This window comes from Notamacropus eugenii, chromosome 2 (assembly GCF_028372415.1).
Source record: "Notamacropus eugenii isolate mMacEug1 chromosome 2, mMacEug1.pri_v2, whole genome shotgun sequence".
Lineage (NCBI taxonomy): Eukaryota > Metazoa > Chordata > Mammalia > Diprotodontia > Macropodidae > Notamacropus > Notamacropus eugenii.
The window spans coordinates 27,720,776-27,743,354 of NC_092873.1; the positions used below are offsets into that span (position 1 = coordinate 27,720,776).

At 57.4% G+C, this 22,579-nt stretch overlaps 2 protein-coding genes across 7 annotated transcripts; one reads left to right on the top strand and one right to left on the bottom strand.

Moving 5' to 3' along the window:
* The first annotated feature begins 201 nt into the window (after window positions 1–201).
* On the top strand, window positions 202–4,819 carry IRF7 (interferon regulatory factor 7). Its single transcript, XM_072639546.1, is given in 12 exon segments — window positions 202–1,262; window positions 1,372–1,534; window positions 1,624–1,834; window positions 1,921–2,000; window positions 2,225–2,270; window positions 2,365–2,448; window positions 3,168–3,284; window positions 3,388–3,408; window positions 3,411–3,503; window positions 3,579–3,977; window positions 4,211–4,326; window positions 4,431–4,819. Coding segments are annotated over 12 exon segments (1,509 nt in total). The 5' UTR covers window positions 202–1,242; the 3' UTR covers window positions 4,590–4,819.
* A 411-nt stretch (window positions 4,820–5,230) lies between these two features.
* PHRF1 (PHD and ring finger domains 1) lies at window positions 5,231–20,115 on the bottom strand. Of its 6 annotated transcripts, none has more exons than XM_072639531.1 (18): window positions 19,879–20,115; window positions 19,533–19,641; window positions 19,362–19,448; window positions 19,016–19,233; window positions 18,840–18,923; window positions 18,502–18,626; window positions 17,416–17,528; window positions 17,055–17,230; window positions 16,416–16,542; window positions 15,886–16,013; window positions 15,256–15,443; window positions 14,146–14,265; window positions 10,472–10,626; window positions 7,295–10,093; window positions 6,692–6,843; window positions 6,185–6,445; window positions 5,986–6,114; window positions 5,231–5,909 (listed from the first exon to the last, which is right to left on the bottom strand). In XM_072639531.1, the coding sequence occupies exons 1-18, from the start codon at window positions 20,113–20,115 to the stop codon at window positions 5,769–5,771; spliced, it is 5,349 nt and encodes a 1,782-aa protein (XP_072495632.1). In that variant the 3' UTR covers window positions 5,231–5,768. The 6 variants fall into 6 exon arrangements, with proteins under 6 accessions (XP_072495632.1, XP_072495633.1, XP_072495634.1 ...); XM_072639532.1 differs by having other exon boundaries at window positions 14,146–14,262; window positions 16,416–16,545; XM_072639533.1 differs by having other exon boundaries at window positions 10,472–10,623; window positions 16,416–16,545.
* Window positions 20,116–22,579: the final 2,464 nt, after the last annotated feature.

Sequence of the window (22,579 nt, forward strand, 5' to 3'; positions counted from 1 at the left end):
CCACGTGACTTCCAGGAGGCCAGGGTGAGCCAAGAGGGCTCTCCAGTCCTAGGGTACTTCCTCCTCCCAGGCAGGGTTAGTTGGAGGAGGAGGGCTAAGCGCCACCCCCACGGGATCCCTATAAAAGGCTGGAGAGGGGTTGGACTTTTAGGAGACTGATATTTCCTGCCCACAACGCCTCCAGGTACTGAGACTGGGGATCAAGGAAGAAGAAGGGAGGAGGGAGAGAGACAGACTGACTAGGACAGAAAGAGAAAGGAGACAGAGAGGGAGGGAAGAAACAGAGACTGACCCAGAAGGATTGAAAGGTGTGCAGGGTGGGCATCTCTGAGAGACAGACAAGGTGGGAAGCGGGAGAAGGCGGAGGGGCAGAGAGTAATGAGCAAAACCCCCCTGGGCACAGGTGAGCGTCTCTGGGCCAGCGGCTGCTTCCCTGCTGGGCCATCTCTGCTGAAGCCCGGCCTGCTGGTTTCACTTTCTGGTTGGGACCCCAACAGGGACATACCCAGAAGTCAGCGGCGGGAGGGGCTCTGGAAGAGGAACAGGGAAAGGAGTCGGGTCCCGGCTACTCCCTGGCTGGCTGTGGAACCTTGGTCCAATTCCTTCTGCTCTCTGCCCCACCTCAGTTTCCTCCTTTGCAGAGATGTTCATGTCTAAAGCTGTGATACACACATTCGGTGGTGGGACCGATGTGTTTATCAAATGCCCAGACCACGTGCCCCACATGAAGTGTGTGTGCACACATGATGACGATGCCTGGGTTTGCACACGCATGTTAACAGGCCCCACCTGAGGCAGCTCCTTGGAAGCTCTTGCTTGAACCCTGCGGTCCTCCAATTCATCCCTCTTCCTCGAGGGTACCTCCCACACATGGAGTCTTCAAGTCTTTGCCTGACTTCTTTCCACTGACCCCTCCTTATGTAACCTGGACCCCAGGACCTTTCCTGGTCTGCTTGGCCCTCCTTCTTAACCTATCTTGCTCAGAGCTCAGCACAGGTGGCAGCTGAGGTCTGACCAGGGCACCGAGGGGAACAGTGAAAGCCTTCCTCTCTCTGGGCCTCATCAGTCCCATAGGCAAGAGTGGTCCCCACTTTTCTCACCTCCCCGCCCCTCCACCCTCTACCCCCTTTATATGGCTTTGTAGGGTCACAGTGCAAGGAGTCCTCATCTGGAAGAGCAGTGAGTCACCCTGCCTGTGACCACATTTCACCAGCGCACCCCAGACCACATTCTGAACAAACAATGGCTTTGGATGCCAACAGGTAAGAGGGTCCATTGCTTAGACCCTCAGCAGAAGAACCCAATGCCCTCAGCTCCCCCTCCTCCTGGCCCCCCGCAACCACCCTGACCCTGCACTACTCATCCCTGCAGGGGCTCTCAACGAGTACTCTTTGATGAATGGCTCCTGGGGGAGGTCAGCAGTGGGCGCTACCAGGGGCTGGGCTGGCTGGATGCCACACGCACCTGTTTCCGGGTGCCCTGGAAACACCTGTCAAGGAAGGACATTAGCGAGGATGACGTGAGCATCTTCAAGGTGGGGCTCCCGGGGTTGGGGGGGGGGGTGGCCTGTGCTTGGGAGGCTTGGTTTCACTCACTCACAGTTGCTGCCTTTACCCCTTGCAGGCCTGGGCCATTGCCCGAGGTCGGTGGCATCCTGACCCTGAAGGCAGTAGCCCTCAGCCGCCAGAGGCCTCAGAGCGAACCCACTGGAAGACCAATTTCCGATGTGCCCTGAAGAGCACCCAGCTGTTCACGCTGGTGGAGGACAGGTCCTGGGACGAGCGGGACCCACACAAGGTGTTCACACTCAGCCAGCCCTGGCCCAGGGAGTCAGGTAGGTAGGGGGCCCACAGCAGAGTCTCGAAGGCCACTCTGGGATGGGGCCATCAGGCACTCAACCGATCCTCTTGCCCTCTCCAGAAGTCGACAGGACTGCTGGGGAGGAGCAGCCAACAGGCACTGGTCCTTTAGGAACTGGAGGTGACAAGGCAGTGGCAAAGGTCCGTCGAGACAAGTCAAGGCTGAACAGCCCCTTCCTCCCCACCCCACCCCCATCCCAGCCAGGAGATGCTCCCCACATTTTGGGGGAGGATCTGGAGGCTGAGGAAGTGCACCTACCTCCTTCTGGGAGGTGTCCTGGTCCCTGACCTTTCCCCTACCCCATGTCCTCGTCCCCCACTCCCTCACCTGATGACATCTCATGGTTGACAATGTCCCCTTCCAGCTTCAGACCGGGCTCCAGGTCCTCTCCCTGGATGGACAGGCTGCTGGTGAGGGGCTAGGAATGGAGTGGGGTATGGGGGGCTGGGTTCAGGCTGCCAAGTCCTGGCCCTGATCCCTGAGCTGTGGCCTCTTGAACCCCAGATGTTTCTGGTCCTGACCTCCTCCAACTGGTCCTGGAGCAGAGTGAGCTGGAGGGTCTGGCAGAGGCCACTGAATATTTGTGGGGTGAGGTCCTGCCCATGTGGGGAGGGGCAGGGGGCAGGGGAGGAGGGGGTACCCAGGGTGTGGAGGAAGTTGGCAGTGGTGGCTCCATAAGAAGACCAAGGGCCTGGGATGGCAAGTGGGAATTGTAGCTGAGCCTGGAGACACCAAGGAGCCCTGGCATTGATACAATGAGCCTGTGAGAAAGGGGAGGCAGAGTCCACAGATATGCTCTGGGAGAGGGGATGAAGGCTTGAGCTGGGGTGGGGATAAGGGGTCCAAGGGGGGGCTGGATTTTATGGGATGAGGATGAGGATGACCCTGGAGTGACAGGTCCCTGTCTGGGGAGGACTGTTCACAGTCTCCCAGCTGGTAAAAGGTCAGAGCCTGGATTTGACCTCTGGCCTTCTGGCTCCTCAGAATTGACAGAGACCACACAGAGACCAGTGTGATGGCTCAGGTTGATTGAACCCATAGGAACTACAGAGGAGCTACAGAGAAGCAAGGCAGAGACCCAGCAGGGGCCGCTCAGGGCAGGGACCCAGACAGAGACTCAGACGGGCCCACTCAGGGCAGAGAGCCAGCTGGGACGGCTTGGGACAAAGCATCAGAAGGACCCAAGGAATGAATGGACAGTGGGGCAGGCTGAGCAGTGTCAGGGGCTTGAGGGAGGAGGGTGGTCATACCTCAGACAGGGTGGGCACGGAGGTAACCTGACACCTCCTGGCTCCTCCACCCATCAGACATTGACCCAGAGCTCTGGAGAGAGCATGAGGCCCCATTCTCCCAGTGGACAGAGACCCTCCCCAGTGAACCCTGGGAGGTCCAAGCAGGACCCTTGCCGTCTCTCAGAGACCCAAGTGAGTAAGGTCCTAAAAGCCTGGGATGTGGGATGCACATGGAGACACGGGGGGAGGGACACAGGTCGCCCTGGACCCCCTCTTGCCCCCCTTCCCCAACTAGGGGGCCTCAGACAGGAACACTCGGTCTCCCAGGGGAAGAGCCTGCTCCCTGTCTCAGTGAAGTTGACCAACCTCAGGATGGAGCCTTCTGTCCGGCCCCCCAGATTCCCCTGAGCAGTGAGTAAGGGGTTTGGGTTTGGGGGTGGTGCCTAGGACCCAGCTCTCACTCTGGTCTCCTTCATCCCTCCCCAGGCTCCCTCCCTACTGGCTTAGATGTGACGATCCTCTACAAGGGGCAAGTAGTGAGGCAGGTGGTTGTGCTCCACACCTGCTGCCTCTTTGTGGCCAGCGGGCCCAGCCCGGCCCCAGGGGTCTCCCAGGACCGGCAGCTTGTGGCTTTCCCCAGCCCAGCAGCCCTGGAGCTGGCAGACCGGAAGCAAGTGCACTATACCGAGCAACTGATGCAGCACATAGGACCGGGGCTGCAGTTGCAACTTTGGGACCAGAACCTTTGGGCCAAGAGAATGGGCAAATGCAAAGTGTACTGGGAGCTGAGTGGTCTCCTGGCATCTGAGGGGAGCCCACCCCCACCCCGCCTGCTCCCTCGGAACGAGGCCAGGCCCATCTTCAACTTCTCCGTCTTCCGCCAGGGTCAGTGCTCAGGTCTGGGCTCCTTGCACCCCTGTGGGTCCACCTTTCTGCCTGCCCTTGGCCCAGGTGCCCAACCCCTGCCAGTCCATCTTTCTGCCCACTCCCAGCCTGGGTGCCTGACCCCTGCAGCTCCACCTTTCTGCCTGCTCCTGGCCTGGGTGCCTGGCCCCTGTGGGTCCTCCTCCTTGACCTGGCAGGCAGGGCTGTCCTGGTTCAAAGCCTATTTTTTCTAGAACTGGCTGAGTACAGAGACCAGAGGAGACGCACATCTCCTGATTATACCATCTACCTGGGCTTTGGGCAGACTCTCTCCAGAAGGCCCATGGAGAAGAACCTTATCTTGGTGAAGGTAAGGAGGGAGCAGGGGGCCACACAACAATTGGAAAGAGAGCCCTGGCATGGGCTGTGAAGACACCCTGGCTCCTCCTCCTCTCTCCTTCCTTCCATCCCCAGGTAGTGCCCCGAATCTGCCAGCTGTGCCACGAAGCCGTCCAAAGGGAGGAAGGTGTGTCCTCTCTGGACAGTGGGGGCCTCAGCCTGCAGGTCTCCAACAGCCTCAGTCTTTATGAAGTTCTGGAAAACTTCCTCATGGAGACAGAATACCCTGCCTAGACTTGGTGCCCTCTGGACAGAGTCTCTTCCCCTGGGGAAAAAAAAGCCACATGGAGATAGTATATCCAGGCCCCAAAGCCTGGAGCTGTAGATCAGCCCTCGGGAGGGCCAGTCTGCGTCCCTCTCCTTCCTGCTCAAGCACACGTCTAGCCACCTCACTTCTTAGCCAAGTCCTCAGGGGCTCCCTATCATTGCCTCTTGGATAAAATAAAAGACCCGATTTAGTTCCAGTTGTGGTTGTGGTGTGTGTTCCTCCCCTTTCCCATCTGCTCTGTGGGGGCAGGTGTGCCAGGGAAATGAGCTGCACCCTCCCTCTATGCCCCCATGTCCACTTCCAATCTCTCCACTCCTTAGGCCACCCATACCTCATCCCTGTCCCAATCATGATGGACACTGTTCACTCAAAGATATCTCTGCCTGCTTGATTTCCCACCACTCTTGGCTGTGGACGGAGGGGCTCTGCTGTTAATGGTTTAGAGGTAGGGGCTTAGGCTTAAGCCTAGGCAGCCACTGCTGCAAACATGAGATCCAAGGATGCCCGGGCAAGGGGGTGGTCTGAGGTCTCAGTGTCCCTGATGGAGCCTGCTGTCTGGGCCCTGCCACACCATTCCTTAACAAGAAGGAAGACAGAACAAGCCAAACGCTTTAAAGCCACCAAACTCTACTCAAAAAATACAAAATGTTCTCAAACAGACATTAGCTGCACAAGCAGCCTGCGTGGCACTCTAGGAGGGGCCAGGGAAAGGACAAACACTCCCCTCCCCACCCCTGCTTTTCCTTGGGAGAGGCAGCCCCGGAGTCACCGACAGGAAACGTAACTGAGTGGGACGGCGGAGGTGCCCCAGCCTGTCCTGACATCCAGCATCCATTCTGCACGGACCGGCTCAAGGCTGCACGTTTCAAGTATTCAATTGATTCAGAGGTTTCTAAAGACAATCCATGTTTCGATAAATTAGAACACAATGAAAACAGAGTGTCTATAGAATATATAGTTACTATACATATGTATATATGTATATATATATTAAAAAAGCCGTCCCCTTTGATGCTGCGACCGAGACGGGCCCAGACCCAAGGAAATCCTGCAGACGCCGGCGGGGGTTTCATCAGCCCAGAATTTAATGTTGGTCACTGCGTGCCTGTGGCTGGGGCAGGTGGCGCCTGACCACTGCGGTGGCCTCAGTTCTCTGCTTCATGGGGCTCCTCTTCGGGCTCTGCTGCCTTCTTGTGTTTCCTCATGTGTTTGTACTTCTCCACGTAGGCCTTGACCAGGTTCGCCACTTTCATGGGGTTGATCTCCCCACTTTTGCTGTGACAGATCTGAAGGCGAGCAGCGGTTAGCTAGGCCAGCCCTGCCCTGGGTCCCACCCCTCGCCTGACCTCCTTCCCCCATCACCTTTTGCACAGCTTTGCGCAGGATGTCCTTATACTCATCCTTGGTGATCTCGCGCTTCTGGTAGAAGGGCTTGATGGCCAGCTTCACCTCCTCCACTGCCCGCTCCTGCACGTGCAGCTTTTTCATGTACTGCAGAAAGATGTAGAATGTGGGCACCCCTCCCTGGCCCCACCCCAGCCCACCGCAGCCCCAGACTTACCTCTTCATTTTTTGCTTTCTCAGCCGCCGCAGGCTTGGGTGTAATCTTCTCGTCCACGTCTCCTGAGGCCAGAGCCTGGCTGCCTGGCTCGGAGGCTGCAGTCAGCATGGCTGGCTCTGGGGCCAGGCTCTGTCCTGCCCCGCAGCCCACAAGGGGCAGGCTGCCCTGCATGATAAACCGGACGGTGGGCTGGCTGACTGGTGCGTAGGGCGGCAAGCTCGGGGGCAGAGTCGGGGGCAGAGTCATGTTGGGGCTGTAAACCTGCACAGACACCACCCCCACCAGTCAGAACACGCTCTCAATTTGTCTGACAACTTCCCCCCTCCACCCTCCCGCTTGGCCCAGTACCCCCCAGACCCCTGAGGAGCCGAGCTCCTGGCCATGTCCGGCATGCTGACGATGAGATGAGTGCCACTCGTGGAGTGGGATGGGCAGTACGTGAGATGGGCGGCCCTGGAAGATGGAGTGAGATGCTGCCCGCGGCCCTTCCCCAGAGTGGGCACCAACCTGAGAGCAATCTAGGTCAGGAAACATGGGCTCAGCGACCATGTAATTGGTGGGAGGAGGCTCACGGGACTGCACCTGATTTAGACTGGAGTTCGAATCCTCGGCTTTCCAGGTCCCTTCCAGGGATCTTGGCAACTTGTAGAACGGGGCCCCTGGAGAAAGAAGCAGCCGGGGCCTGTAGTCACAAAGCCTGCCTTGGACACTTCCTAGCTATGGGGCCTGGGTGAGTCAAAGGGGATCACAAGAGGGCAAAGCTCCCAGGGAAGGGAGGGGAGGGGCTGGACTGCGCAAGACCTGAGGGCCAGGGAATCCTCAGAGCAACCTGAGCCTCTCATCAAAGTGGGTTTGAGGGCTGGTCAGCTCTCCTGAGAGAGTGGAGATGTGGTCACTGAGGATGAAGGCCGGGGGGGGGGGGGGGGGGGGGGGGGGGCAGGGAGGCAGCTGGACGTTCAGGGTCACATGGGGCCTAGAGTTTGAGGAGGATGACAAGGGACAAAACGAGGAATGTAGCTAAGAGGCAGAGTGGACAGAGAGGGGGCCAGAAGTGGACAGGAATGCCCAGTTTGGTGCCTACCCCAGTCTGAGCCCCATGGGCATCCTTACTTGGCTCAGGCTCTGGGCCCACTATGCTGTCCTCTTCCTCCTGGAGGTTCCAAGTCACCCTCTTCACCAAAGCTTTCGATTTCAGCGAAGGGATTTGGGAAACGACTTCCATCTCAGATTCCGTGGCCTCGATGACCTCTTCACTGACCACAGGGCCTTCCTCTTCTTCCACCGTCATCATCTCCCCAGCCTGGTTCTCGAGGGTGCCCTGGGAGTGAAGGGCCTCCTCTGGGGGGCCCTCTGAGGGCGCTAGAGGTTCAGGGGGAGCCTCGCATTTGGCAGCAGCGATTGGTCCGAGGCTTACGCTGCACTGGCCACTGCCCGCAGGCAGAGCTGGGGGAAGCAAGAAGCCCCTCTCAGGGGAGGAATCCGAGCTTTCCGGGGAAGGGGGGGAGCTCATATCATCCAACTGAATGAAGACTGCATCACTGGAGAAGTCGTCAAAGATGTGCTCCGCCTCCACAGTCTCCCCGTAGTCCAGGTCATCAGCAATGACCTCTTCGGGCGCCTCAGATTGGGTTGGGGCTTCGGCTTCGGGCACCATCTCTTCTGTAGCTGGGGGGGCCTGTGGCCCATCGACCTGGCTGGTACCGGCCTGGCCTGGGACTGACAGCTTGGGGGGGTTGCTCTCCTCAGCTGCCTTGGCCTCCTTCTCCTGTAGAGGCGGTGGAGACGTGTCTTTCCCGGGCTGCTTCCTGTCCCTGGAATGGGAACGAGAGCGGGGCCGCTTTTCCCTGGATCTGGCCCTCTTGTGCTCTCTAGACCTGGAGGCCGAGGGAGAACGGGACCTCCATTTTCTCCTTTCCCTTGATCGTGAGCGGGAGCTCCTCCTGTCTCGGGGCCGGGAGCTCCTCTCCTTTTTCTCGTAGCGTTCAAAGCTCTTCTGTCTCCGATGCTTGTGCCTCCGGGCTCTCTCAGTGCTGCTGGATCGTGAGCCCTCTCGGCCCCGGCCGCGGGAGCTCGACCTCCTCCTCCTCTTTTTGCGGCTCTCACACACTTCGTAAGAAGAACTGCCAGGACTCCCTGAGCGTGACCGTGACTTTCGGCGGTCCCGGGACCATGGGCCCTTCCTCTTCTCCTTGCTCTTGTCCTTGGCTCGCTTCTTCTTGGCTCTGTCGTGGCTGCTGGAGCGGTCACTGGATGACCTCCGTGGCTTGGCCTTGAACCGGTGCTTTTTCGCATAGTCCTCCTCGACTGACCAGGAGGTGGACCGTGAACTTCTCTCCCGGGAGTGAGACCGTGAACGAGAATGGGACCGAGTTTTCTTGTACTCCTTGGTGGATGTTTTTTTCCGCTTGGCTTTTTTGCGGCTGCGTGAGCTTGAGTTAGAGCCTGACCGAGAAGGGGAATGAATCTCAACAATTCTGTGAGTGGTGGCTAGCGGCCGGTCCTCTTCCTCCTCCTCCTCTGAGGGTGAGGTGGGTTCGATGGTCACACAGGTCACGGTTCGCTCCTCTGAGTCAAAGAAGGTGCTGCGACGCTCACGCCCATCTGCTTCCAAAGGCTCCCGCTCTGACAGTCGCCGTTGTATTGTGGTGGAAGCACAGGGGCTATTGCTGGGCTCCTCCTCTTCCTCCATCTTCTCCAGGTCAGATGTGCCTGTGGAGATCCGCTCAGGGTGGCTAGAGGAAGGCCCATCGCATGGCTCAGAGCCTGACCCAAAGACATTCTCTACTGTGTATGAGGTCACACAGCGGACAGTCTGGAAGGTTGGGATCTTTGGACTGTCCACGGAGATGGTGCGGGTGATCTCGGAGGGCAGGAGGCTTGCACCAAGCCTTTCAGGACTGCTGCTGGGAGAGCTTGAATCTGACCCTGTGGGGTCAAAAGGGTCATAGATTTCACTTTTTATCTGCTTGGTTTTCTTGATTGAGAAAAGGGGCGAAGGGTTCTCCTTACGCTGGACCTTATTGTCAACTGGCCGGAAAGTGTTACAGAAGCCAGGGTTTGGGAGCCTGCTGGCATGTGCCGTGTTCCCTGGGATGTTAATTCTAAAGCTTTCGAAGGAGGAGCCCAGACCCTTGCCTCGGGATGGTCCAAATGGAGCAAGACTACTGTGGGAGCCAGGGCCACTGGCACTGGTGCAGGAGCCGCCGCCACCCCCGCCACTCCCGCCACTCGAGTGCGTCTTGGGCTCCTGGGAGTCACGGCTGCTGGGCTTGTTCTCAATGCGACCCCCTCGGGCAGGCTGGCCTGTGCCTTCCCGGCCAGTCAGCCGGTTGATGCAGGAGCTGGGGATGTCTGCGCCATTGCCACCTGTGGGTATGGAATCCACATGGCCATCGCTGCCACTGCCACCTTCTCTCTTCATCTTTGGTATCCTGGGAAGCTCTGAGATGTTGATCCTCCTAGGGGCTGGTGGGAGGGGCTGTCCTATCGCTGTCCTTTTCAAAATCTTAGGGGACTCAGATGTCACCGACACAGGACGTTTGTTGTCTCCGTTCAGCTGAGGTGGTTCATTTGGTTTTAAACCTAGTTTGTTCCTACTTGCCAAGTTCTGTGTCTGAACTGGGCGAGGGGTCATTGAATATTCTAATTTCACAGCTGCCTTTCTGGGCACACTTGAGGAAGGGCTCACAGACTTCTCTAATGCCCCAAGGCAGGAAGAGGAGGAAGCAGAGAGTATACTGGTGGCAGCCCCCCCATATGAGTTCAAGCCCAAATGCTCAGAAACATCTGAACTGAGTTGGGTGGCTGAAGTCCCCGACTGCAAGGTCCTGGGCTGGATACTACCCCTGTTCCTGGCCTCTCCATCTTCCTGGGACTTAGCAGCCGAGCTTCTCTGCAAGGAAATCGGGGCTGAAAAAGAGAAGATGTAAAGGAGGCCACTGACTGCTCGTTTGTCAGAATTTGGGGATTTATTTCATCATGCTCATTTTCAACTGTGTACTGCTTACACCTGCCCAGACTAGATGCCCTTCAACAGTCCTGTGGGCAGAGCCAGGCAAGTCATCCTCTGAGAACACACTTACAACTTGCTCCAATTCCCAAGTACTCACCGCTTTCCTTAGCCCCTGAACATTTGCAATGCTACCCCACCCTTAACAACTGTTTCAATGACGTTTGTCAGTGGCATTTCCTGCCTTTGGAGTGTCCCTGGCCTGTGCCTGGCTGCATAAGGCAGCCACGTTGGCCCCCAGGCCGGTGTCTAGCTCAAACTGACCAGGTCTTCCTTACCTGCCTTCCGAGCTGTGAGAGAACCATCTCGATTGATGACCACATCGGAGCCACTCATCATTAAGAGATTCTGCCCAGACAGGATGCTCCCCAAGAGGTCTGGGACAGGAGTCACCTCCACATCTTGCTCAGGTACCGAAACAGGAACACTCCTTCTGAAGCCATAAAGACAGGTAAGAAGTTTTTGCTGCTGGCAACCTCACAAGACCTAGCTACCCTGTGAAAGCACAGGATGGTGCCTGCATCCTGGGCACAGGAGAGCCAGAGCTGTGAGGATGGCCCAGGCCCAGGCCAGCATGGCCCCTCTGGAGCCACATGGTTATAGCCCTTTCATACCAAGTGCATGGGAAGTCACACAGTTCTGAGGTTTGGATGTCCTTCACTCCCACCAGACCACGACTGGCAAAGAATAGGCCTCCTGAGTCTCTACAACACAAGCAGTGCCCCACCCTGGAGCCCACAGGCGGACAAGACAAGGGACCCTAAATGCAGAAGGCCTGGGGGGAGAGCAGGGTGCCACAACAGTGCTGTTTGGTTTCCTGGTCGCCTCCATGCTGGGGCCTCCCCTTTGCTGATGCTCTCTAACTGGTCCTGTCCAGAACTGTCTGCATGTCTCCTGGAAGGCAGGGTCTAGGATTCTGCCCTTCTTTGTGATACCTGGCACTCAGTAGGTACTTAATCAATGCTTGTCGCCATCCTGTCTGCCTTCCTCTAGATTCTCTCCAGCTTATTGACACTCTCAACTGCTGTGCCAGGGCAGTGGCCAATGGGACTTTCTCTGGCCGTGCTTTCTAGACAATGGCTCATCTTGGATTAGGGTCAACTCTTCTTATGTGTCCACAGGCAGAAAAAAGCTTCCTTTCATAAGACCCCCTGGTCATTTTACACCAGGAACATCATTTTACATTAGGACAAGCAAAGAATTGCAAGACAATGACCCCGAAGCTGACCTGGCATCTGCTATAGGGGGGCAGGAGAGAAAGCAAGGGTAGGGTCAAGATCTCCTCAGCTGGTCAGTGCCAAGCTGGGTTTGCCATGGGCCTTTCTTTAGGACTGAAAACCACCTCGTCTTAGCCAATGAGGGACTGATGACCAAAGACAGGGATCCTGTCAAGTCAGCCCTTGTCAGAGCAGAGCTAAGAGGCACAGCTCCACTACCCCCTAGGGGCCGATTTGAGGGAGCTGTTCCTGCAGAAACTGGGAAGTGGATAAAGCACAGTTCTCCACTATCCTTACAAAGAGACTAAAAGATCCTAGAAACCTCAAGCCAAGCTAGTGGAAAAGATGAACCTTGCTATCGATTGTACACAGTCCAACGGGCTCAAAAACCCCCTTCACTCAAGTTTACCAGAGAAGTGGGATCATTCTACCCCTGACACTATTAGGACTCTGAGTCCTCCTCACTGGGAGATGAGCGGCAAGCACCAGCTTGGCCACTTCCTCCTAGTTTGATCCCAGGGCATGTTTGCACGAATGCTTGTAAGCACCTGGGCCCTTTTGTGAGGGTGAGGTGGAAACTAGGCAAACAGGGTCTACACCCTTCCTGAGATGTTGGGGCAGGTGTGTGGACGGAGGGAGGGCAGCAGCCTCCAACTGAATGTTAAACAGCAAAGCTTATGTCCTCTATCATTTTGGGATTAGGATCCTCCATGCTCCTGGCCTGAAGGCAGCCTTCATAACAGGTTCTTTGGCACCTGCTAGTGGGTGTGTGCACAGCAGAGCCACACAGACCTCAGAGAAAGCCACAATCACCACACTGCTCCTGCTGTCCCAGAGAAGTGAGGGTGGGGGTGGCAGTGTGCTCATCAGGCTAAGGACACAGCAGCATTCTGTTCACAGGGCAAGTCCAGCAAAAGCCAGGATCTTCGTGACTTCAAATTCTCCCCTAGAGCACACACCTGCCCTTTCCACAGGCACAGGCTCAAGGATGCTGCTAGGCCAGGAGTCTTCAACACCAGCGTCCAGACCTAAACACTGTGGATTACCCAAAAGGCAACAGAGACACCCATGGTCAGTGTGACCAACAAAGGTGTTGGGAAAGGACCGCATTTGAGAGGTGGGATCATATATGGAGGAAGCAGCTCCTGGTCTCCAGGGAATGGCAGAGGTTGCCTCAGAGGGGATCTGTGCCATCAAATCTTTGTAGGGTTTGGCTACCTTTCTGGCCTGTAAGTTTAGATGGGCTTAGATGTTCAGAGGCCTCCTCTTCCTTCCTACTTTGCGTATTCTGCAAATCCAATGGCATATGCCAATAGCAGTTGGCCCCTTGTTTTCTGTGCAGGGCTGTTCCAACCTGCCATGGATCCTTGGTTCTCTGTCCTCTTCCCCAGTCTCACCTTGTCCTTTCTGATGCTCCAGGACAGGCCCTCAGAGGCAGCAGAGGCCAACCCCAAACTGTGCTGCAAGGACACCCAAACCTAGACCACACTTCCCCCCTTTCCAGCAGAAGACACCCCAAACGGCTGGCTGGTTGTGCCTGCTGAGCTCAGAGACCTCTCCACACTAGGCCCCTAGAGGACACCACAGCCCAGATTTAGACACTTACCAGCTCTAGGACCAGAGGCAAGTCATTTAGCTGATGCCTAGGTTTCCTCATCTGTAAAATGGGGACAACACCTAGACACCAAGGCTGTTGCATGAGGCTCAAATGGGATGATATCTGTAAAGGACTTAGCCTCATGCCTGGTGTATGCTAGGCACTTAATCAGTGTTAGCCATCATCACCATGATGACTATACTCGGTCATGCTTGTTAGTGGCCCAGAGGGCCCGGGGCAGAAATGGACCAGCTATCAAGGGCAGCTTGTTCAAGTCTCCCCAGGGTCAGCTGGCCCTGCCCAAGACTCCAGCTGCTTGGGCTTCCGATGTGTTCCTCAACTCATTTCCTGATTGGCAGGCAGTGGAGACAAGGCGTAACTCACAATGGCCAGAAGAAGCACAATGGGGTGCCCTTTGCTCCTCTGCTCTTGAGCCCCAAGGGCAGGGGTGCCAGCCAGTGGGTGAGAGCCACGCCCCCTCACCAATGCTCACCAGCTGGAGTGGGGGAGGGCAGGAAGAGTGCAGATCCAGTCTCAGACAACTTCCTTCTTCCTCCTCCTTCCCCTAGACTCACAGTCTCGGTGCATCTGAACTGCTCCTGGTCTCTCAGCCCCAAACCTGAGATGGTGCCAAAGGTGAAGCTCTTCTCTCCCTGGGCACAGCCTCCAGGGTGTACTCCACTCGGCCCCCACAGTGAAGGCCTGACAATTTGCCCTGACTCAGTGACTTTCTCCTCCCAATACTCCGTCTTGGATTTTGTGCCTCCAGCCTCCACCTGCCAGCTGCTGACATTCTCTGTTTGCCTTTAAGTCCCACATTCTACAGGAATTCTTTCCTGACCCCACTAAAGGTGGGCACTCTTGCTATTTCTCATTCGCTGGTCTGTGGCTCATGTTTGTCTGTTGTGCCCCCAATGCAGTGTAAGATTCTCAAGGACAGGGACTGTCTTTTGTCTCTTTTTGTAACCCCAGTGCTTGGCAGATAGTATCACTGACTGTGGGACCCTGGGCAAGTCACTTAACCAGTTTGCCTCAGTTTCCTTAACTGTAAAATGGAGGCAACAGCACCAACCTCCCAGGGTTGTTGTGGGCACTGAGCTGATACATAGTAGGTGCTGCCCTCTTCCCATCCCCTTACCTGGAAAGTCCCACAGAAATGGGTCTAGCCACAGGCTGATGAGATCTGAGGGCCGACTGGGAAAGAATCTGCCTCTTGGTGCTCAGAGGAGACACCTGGTTTGCTGGGAGCTCTTCACTACTGGAAACACACACAGTACAGAAGAAATGACAAGGGCTTAGCAGTCCCTGTCTGACCAAGGGGCCTGAGCTGCAGCCACAGGTGACTGCCCTTCCTGGATGCCCCAGGATGAGGCCCTGGCCAAGATCCTGCTGGGTCTGGCATCTGCCTTCTGAAGTCTCCATGGGATAGCCCTGTACCTCTTCTCTGGTACTTGTAGGACATCATCCCAAGGTCCCTCAGGGCACAGTCACTTGGGTGAGAACGTAGCCTGGAAGGGCAGACCCTGAGACAACCTTTATGTCCCATATCCTGGACTCTCTGAGCCAGCCAAGGGGAATGCCATCCCACTGCCAGGCAGCACCAGCTTGATGCCTCAGGCAATCAGCCAAGACCCTTCCCATTCATCTGGCCCTTGAGCCTTCCTTGGCAGCAAACCAAGGTCAAGGGCAGGCTGGCCCCTTCTCTCTCCATCATGAGCCTTGGCCCAACAGGATGCCTGCCTATTCCTCGGCTTCTTGGCAGTCATCCAAGTCATTCGTAAAAATGATGAAAAGATCAGAAAAGAGATAAGGCCAGAGCTTAGATGCTCTAACGGCCATGAGAAGGCACAACGTGACACGAAGTCTCAGGCTGTCTAGAATGAGGGTGGTGCCAGAGCCACCATACCAGAAGGGAGCAGGGGAAGCTTTCTCCTAAGCTAGGGAAGGTCTGGAGGGGACATTCTGGGGGGACATGTGGGAAAGGCACTGCTCTGGATGGCTCCATTGGGGATCAGGGTAGCTGCTCCCAAGAGGCAGAAGCTTGCCCAGGACCAACTTGGCCCAGATGGATGCCAGCTTGGACACTCTGTGAGGCATAGGGGAGACATCTTCACCCTCATGCCACAACCAGCCCCAGAGCGAGCTAAAGGGGCCAATCTCCATTATTTCCACAATGTCACCACCCTTGCTGGTCTCCAGAAGCCCCATGGCCTGGCTTGGTCTCTGAGGGGAGTGAGTCAGTGTATACCTATCACAGGGGTCCAGCTCATCAGGATCTCCAAACAGAGACAAGGAAGCTGCTCCAATGTCTGCTCGCAGCAAGCCCAGGGAGGGCTCAACCGGCTTATACACGGAAGGGATGGAGGCACTGCGCAAGGGTTTCCCGAGGCCTAGCGTCCTGGCGATGCGAGAACGAGCAGTGATTTCAGTTTTCACCTGAGCCGTGAAAAAGAAGGAAAAACCAAGTGACTGCTGGTGCCCAAGCTAAGGGGATCTGAGTCCTGCAACGAGTCAAAGCAGGCACAGGTGACAGGGAAGACAGAGAGGGCTGGTAGGTACAGACAAAGCAGATGGGCTCCTCTGAGTCAGCTGCAGCTGGTTTTGCTTAGGCTTCCTCCTCACAGGCCAGATCTTCCCTAAGATGCCCAGCAGGCTGAGTCCTGGAGGAAGCCGCACAGAGTGTGGGACTCAACTCTCAAGCATCCTAATCTGCCTGCTGAGGATGAGGAACTGGCCCCGCCACCCCAGGATGCCCCTCCTTTAACATGCTCAGCCCCAGAAAGGAAAAGACAACCAGGGGCCTCTGTCCACACCAGCCATCCTGATGACAAGCACAGAAGTAGGCCCTGGGGACCTCCCACGGACGACGGGCACGTACCCGGCTTCCCTGCCCTTTCCTTTTCTTCACTCGGGACTTGCGTCTCTTGGGCCGTGTCCCAGAAGTCTTGCTTCGTGCTGACGATTTGGATGGTGCTCTCTTTCTCCCAGACGCTTTCCTCCTTCTCCCTGAAGAAACGAGACCCAAAGGCAGGGATCTGAGATTCTCAGAACCCAAAAGCTGAGTGGCCCGATGGCGGAGGGGCCTGCCTGCAGGGACAGCCAGCTTGGTAGGGGCAGGTGTGCTTCTGGGAGTTCTCAGAGCCCCCTCTGTGATGCAGCAAACTGCAGGGCCCATGCCGGCCAGCTCCTCACCAGGACTGCTCGGAGGAAGAGGAGGGGGTCCTTGCTATTCAGCAGCACCACAGGGGCTCCTGTACTGAAGGCCCACAAAGCACGGCACTCAAGGATGCTATATCCCTGGGCCAGAAAAGGAGCCCCAAGGGCTTCAGCAGGCAGACAACAAGCCTGCCTCCCATGCCAGCTGGGACTACCAGGGCTCTACCTCCCAGGGCCCTCGAGTCTCCTTGCCTGTCTTTCTCTTCCGTCTGACTGGGGTCCGAGGAGTCAAAGGCCGGTGATACACAGCAGTGCTCAGGCCAGAGGCCACAGCCTCGATGGTTTCATCCAGGAGGGATGACATAAGGTACCTGGGGACCTGCTACAAGAGAACAACATGGAAGCCCTGTTACAGCAACACCCCCAGAGCGATCTCCTCCCCGGAGACCCTCCACCTCACAGCTTCTGAGAGGCTGATTCAGCCCCCAAATGCCTCCTGCATTGCCCTGATCCAGGAAGGTTTGGGGCCTGCCTTTCTTGTCTGCAAAGAGGCACAGATCACTGAGGCTGCATGGAAGGGAATAACGTGATGCCCATGTACCCATCACCTTCTGGGAAACTCAGCTCAGTGTCCTGTCAAGGACAGCCACCAGCTCCCTAATGACTCTGCCCCGCCTCCCCTGTCCCCTGCACAGTGACTCCGGGTCATCCTAAGATTAGAAGACCATACTCAGGAAGATGTGTCAGAAGACTGTCTTAAATACTGCCTGCCAGCTGGACCCTGAGTAAATCACTGACTTTCCTCATCTGTAAAATGGGTCCTTCATGAGAACCGGGCATCATTACCTTGGGCTCTGCTGGGCCTGGCACAAGGACCGTTTGCCTGCTCACCTGAATTCTCCGGGCCGTGGAGATTCGGTTTCGGTTCACGGTGGCTCTCACCCTCTCACTCTGGCGAGTCCTGGCAATAGCTCGAGTCCGGCCCACACTGGGGCGCAATCGGCTGGTGGTGGGGACCACATCAACCAGGAGCAAGGCCACCTCCTCCTCACTCACAGGTTCCACGTCTCAAGGAGAAGAGAGATCATTAATGACCTGTTTACAGGCAGGTCTGGGCCCCTGACTTGGATCCCAGGAACATCCCCTCACCCCAGGAGCCCGTGTCCTATTTAGACCACTCCTGTGGTCACACGAGTCTCCTAGTGGGCCTGGGCAGGGGTGGGGGTGAAGCCACAAAGAGCTATAGAATTACCGGTGGTGGCAGCAGGGGGCACCGCTGGGGCAGCTGTGGCAACGCATTCAGGACAAAACCACTCATTAACAGGCACCTCGCTCAGGGAGGGGTTCAAACACTCCATGTGGTACCTGTGGATGTAGGATGAAGCTGTGAGTCCCTGTGTGGGGGAGCCCAAGGGCACAGAGACCCCACCTCAGCCTAACCTTGTCCCCATTCCCAAGCCGCCCACCAGGGAAGTCTGAAGAAACTGAGGTCACATCCCTGGGTTTGAGGGGCAGCTGGGGGGCCCAGGCCCTTATGATTCACCCTTTGCTGAGACAGAAATGCACCAAGTCAGAAAAGGGTTCTGATGCTGCGGCTCACGTGGATAAATCTTTCCCCAGACAAACACATTTCTGAATTCCAACCCACACCAGCAGCAAAGAGGAACGTGCTTCAGTCACGAACCCTGCCTCAGGTAGTCCAGTGGCTGTGTGAACCCAGATGAATCCATACTCCTCACTGGGCTCATCTGCCATCAGGGCCCTGGCAGGCCTGGGATGCTGACCACCACAAACCCCGGGCCTAGCTGGTTAAGTCAAGCATGTGCCAGCTGAAGAGAGTACCCAGGATGGGCCTGGGTCATGTGGTCAGATAGCCAACCAACCGCCTTACAAACAGAAGCAAATCCTTCCCAAGGAAATTTCACATTGGCAATGCTGCTATCTCCTAATCGAGAGAGCAGATACACCTCCACAGCACTCTGAGTCCTGAGAAAGTCACCTAGACAGGCCTATGGGGCTAACAGTCCTTTGTGCCCCTCTGCCTCCCACCTCCACCCAGGCTTTGACCCGATCGATGGAAGCTTGCCGAAGGCAGCACAGGAAGGGCCCTGACAGACATGCAGGATGGAGAAGCACAAAATAAGCCTGAGTAGACAGCAGAGCACCAGTGGAAAAGGCAGAGCAGGCCTTGAATGCCACAGGAAACACTGGAGGGAGAATGGGCTTGGACTCCCACGATCTGATGGACTGAGCTGGGGTGAGGAGGTACCCTCAGGAACACTCCAGGCCCATTCCCCACCCCCACAAGAGAGGCAGCCACTCCCAGCCTGACACTCACCCAGCATCGCAGCCGTCACAGAGGAGCAGCCGATCCTCTCGGTCACTCCGACCACACACTTCACAAAAGGTGGGATCTTCCTCATCCTCCTCAGCCCGACAGGCCTTCTTACTCTCCACGGGAATCTGACAAGAGACGTGAACATTTTCGGTCATCCAGACATGTCCCCGGCTGTGCTCAGCAGCAGGGCTGGAGGCCAGCGGTCCCAGGGTCCCTCTCAGCTGTTCTGTAGGTGCTGACGCGGCATTCTCGATGCCCCATGTGGAGGGAGTGGGGATTTGCCAACGGCCTCTCCCAGCTATCCCAGAGGAGAAGACCTACAGCATGCTGGTACTTACCTTTTTCAGGACCTTGCCACCAAATCTTGCCCGGATGCAAATCCAGTTAAAGAGGATGCGATCCACAGGGCAGGAATTAGCATTCTACAAAGAGTGGAATAAGAATGCGAGGTCAGACCTCCCTGCTGGGGTCAGCCACCCTGGCTGCCCCACGCCCCCTGCTGCACCCTCCCCACCTTAGACCACTCCACTATGCAGTCCAGGCAGAAGTAGTGGGCACAACTCTCCGGGGTGCCCACCACCTGGTCCCGAAACACGTTGAGGCAGATGGGGCAGCTCTCGGCGTCCTCCTCGGAGTTGCCCCCGGCCCTAGCGGGGAGGGCCGGCTGGGCTTTGGGGCGCTCCACCTCCTGCTCCTCCACCGAGTCCTCATCGTCCTGGGGGCTGTACCAGTCTGAAAGGAAACAAAGGGAGGCTGCGCTGGCCAGGAGCCCCTCCTGGGCCTGGGTCTCTGCCCCCCAGGGCCCCGCCCAGAGCTTGGGCCTAAGCAAGGCGAGGGTGGGCGCTGGGTGCAGAGCTTACCCGAGCCTTCCTCCCCATCATCTCCATCCTCCTCGCTCCCAGTGTCTTCCCCGGATTCTCCGCTGGGCCCCACATCACTGCTGTCATCTGAACGGACACAAGGATGCTGAGCTGGCCTGTCCCGGGCGGGCGTCCCTGCCTCCCCCATCCCCAGCTCGGCCCTGGCCTCACCCGCCTCGCTGACCACCGGGCCTCGGGCCCGGCCTCCTCGGGCCGCCGCATTCCTGTTGATGAGCTCGTCCTGGCTGTCGTCATCCATGGCTGGACATCGGGGGCGGCCCTGCGGGGACACGGAGCCTCAGCTCCCTCCTCCGCGCCTTTGCCCCCGCCAGAGGAGCTCTGGGCCTCCAGGCCGGTCCCCCGGCCCCCGCCGCGGCCCCGCCCGGCCTCTGGCCTCTGACCTCCTCAGCCTTGGCGCCTCCAGGCTCACCGACTGGGGCGCAGCTTCCCCCAGCCCGCCCCCCCCCCGCCCCGGGGCCTCCCTTGCGGGGCCACGCGCGCGGAGGCTGGCACTCACCGACCACGGTGCTGCCCCAGCTCCGCCGTGCCCTACTCCGGCCCGGTCCGGCTCCCGCTCCCACTGGCTCCGCCCCGGCTCCTGCTGCCCAACTAGGCCCTGGCCGCGGCCGCCCAGATCCCCGCCGTCGCCGTCGCCGTCGCCGTCGCCTTCGCCTCCAGCGCGCTCACGACCCGGAAGCACACTGAGCCTACTTCCGGGGTGTCCCCGCCTTCGCCACCCGTTGGGCGGATCCATGAAGACACGGGAGGGGGGGAGGGAGGCGCGGCGGAAGAAGAAAGGCCGTGGACCTTGCCGACGGGACCATGGTGTGGGAACCTAGACTTTGCCTGGATTTCGAGGTTTCCCGATAGAAGTCACAGAGGGGAAATGCCGCGAAGGAGCGTCGCCCCTTAAAGATACGGCCTTCAATGCCCCCCCTTCCTGGTAGAATGGTCCGGACAGCTCCGGGCGGCGTCCCCCTCTACGGGATAGTACGGCCCGTCCCATCCTCCCCCACTTTCTCAGAGAAATGGCACAGGCCACTTCGGGCTCTCCCGCCCTCCCCTCCCCTGGCAGGAGCATGCGCAGAAACGAGGGGGAGGGCAGGGGCGTTCAGAATGAGGCTTCCTCTAGAGTTGTGGGGAGAGGAGGGGATGAGGCGGAAGAAGCAGCGGGAGGAACGGGGCGGAGGGGAGCGAGGGGGAAGGGCGACCGAGGGCGGGGCCAGGCTGCGAGAGGGCGTGGCCAAAGGGGCGGGGCTGAGATCTTTCCTGTCTCTTTCCACCCACCGCATTAATTATGCGTCTGGTGTGTGCCTAGTCGTTGAAGCGGGGAGCCGCTCCCCACCAGAGCCTGGCCCGGCTGAGCTGCGAAGGAGCCCAGAGGACGGACAGAGCCCAGCCAGCCTCACACCGTCTCTCCACCTGTTTGCCTCGGTTTCCTCCTGAAGTCATTGTAAGGATCGAAGTGTTTGCTGGCCAGTCACGTCCCAGTCTCCGTCACCCCATCTGTGGTCTTCTTGGCAAAGATACTGGGGGGGTTCACCATTGCCTTCTCCAGCTCATTTGACAGATGAGGAAACTGAGGCAAACAAGGTGCCGTGACTTCCCACCTAGCAGCCCTCACGCAGTAGACACCTATTAAAGGCTTGTTTCCTCTCATTTACTATTTGATGGCCGTGGTCGTGATCACTAACTTTTACCTAACTCTCAGTCTGTCCCAGGCCCTGGCTAAGTGTTTCCCTTCCCCCGTGCCCCGAAGGCTCTCTTCTGACTCTCATCCTCCTTGCCCCACCTCACCATTGCCTGGTCTCTGAAATGACCTACTTCACAGCATATATCCACTGACTTTAGTCAACAAGCATTTATGAAGCACCTGCTGTTTGCAGGGGCAGCTGAGTGTCCAAGTGAATAGTGCACTGGGCCTGAAGTCCCAGAGACCTGATTTCAATCCAGCCTCAGAAACTTCCTAGTTGGTTAACTAGGGGAAGTGACTTCAACCTGTTTCCCTCAGTTTCCTCATCTGTCAAAGGAGCTGGAGAAGGCAATGGTGAACCACTGTAGTATCACTGCCAAGAAAACCCCCAGTGGGGTCCGACTGACCAACAGCATGGCTTGCCAGGCCCAGAGATAAAGGCAAAAAGGCAACATCCCTGCCCTCAGGAAGCTTATTTTCCACTGCTGGAAGATGCCCTCTAAGCCCCACCCCTGGGGTGGGGGTGGGGGGTGGCAGGGCCAGACCAACACCTAGGCCTTCCTGAAGGAGACAGTGGTTTTCCTTCCAGGGTGGTTAGCTGGCCTGGGGTGGGGGGGAGCTGCCAAAGATGTGGAGAAGGGTGTATTAGCCAAGGAAGGCTGGGGACTGTGCCTTGGAGACCACCTGGCTTAAGTATTTATGAATCACTTCCTGCATGCCAGGCACTGTGCTAAATGCCAGCAGACCAAGAGAAGCCAAAATGGGAGGGATGGTGCCTTACGGTGCATCCCACATGCACTTTGGAGGTACCTACCTCTCCCAGGAAGCACAAGGAAGGGCAGAGGCTAAAGGCAATACCCTCCCTTTCCAGGGGAGAAGTGGCCTGGCTGGCCACAGATGTGTGTCAGGGCTTGGGGCTGACTGTGAGAGGGATTTAGACTCCTCCTGGACAAGTGAGTCCCCCTCGGGGAATTCCTTCCATGAAATTTGAGCCTCTTGGGACTGTTTTGCAGAACAGCTAAGAGGATGGGTGAGAAAAGCTCAGGGACCAGAACAGAGTCTCAAACATGCACAGAGGCCCTACCATGCACCGTGCACTGGGGAGGGTCTTGGGGGGTCTCCACTTGGGGGGGAGAGGAGGGGCCTTGGGCACAAGCTTCTCCAGAGAAGGGTGACCTTTTCTGGGCTCAGAACAATTTCTGTAATAACACTGAGATGTTATCCCCAACTTTGAGAACCCCGACAGGTGGGGAGTGGTGCAGGATCAAGGGGCGGTGCAGAGTGGGACAGTGTCCGTTGCTGGGCAGCCCACAGATGGGCCTCCTCCTTAGTGCATTGCCAGTGGCAACCTGGAAAGATAACCGCCCAAGACTGGAGTGGGCCTTGAAGGCCAGGCTAAATGTAGGCAAAGGAATCCCAGGCAGGAGCCTGTTACTAGAAACAGAAAAGTGGGAAGAGGAGGCTGGGAAGGAGAGCAAGGACGGAGAACAGAACGGGTGTCGAGTTTGGAGATGGGGACCCGGGA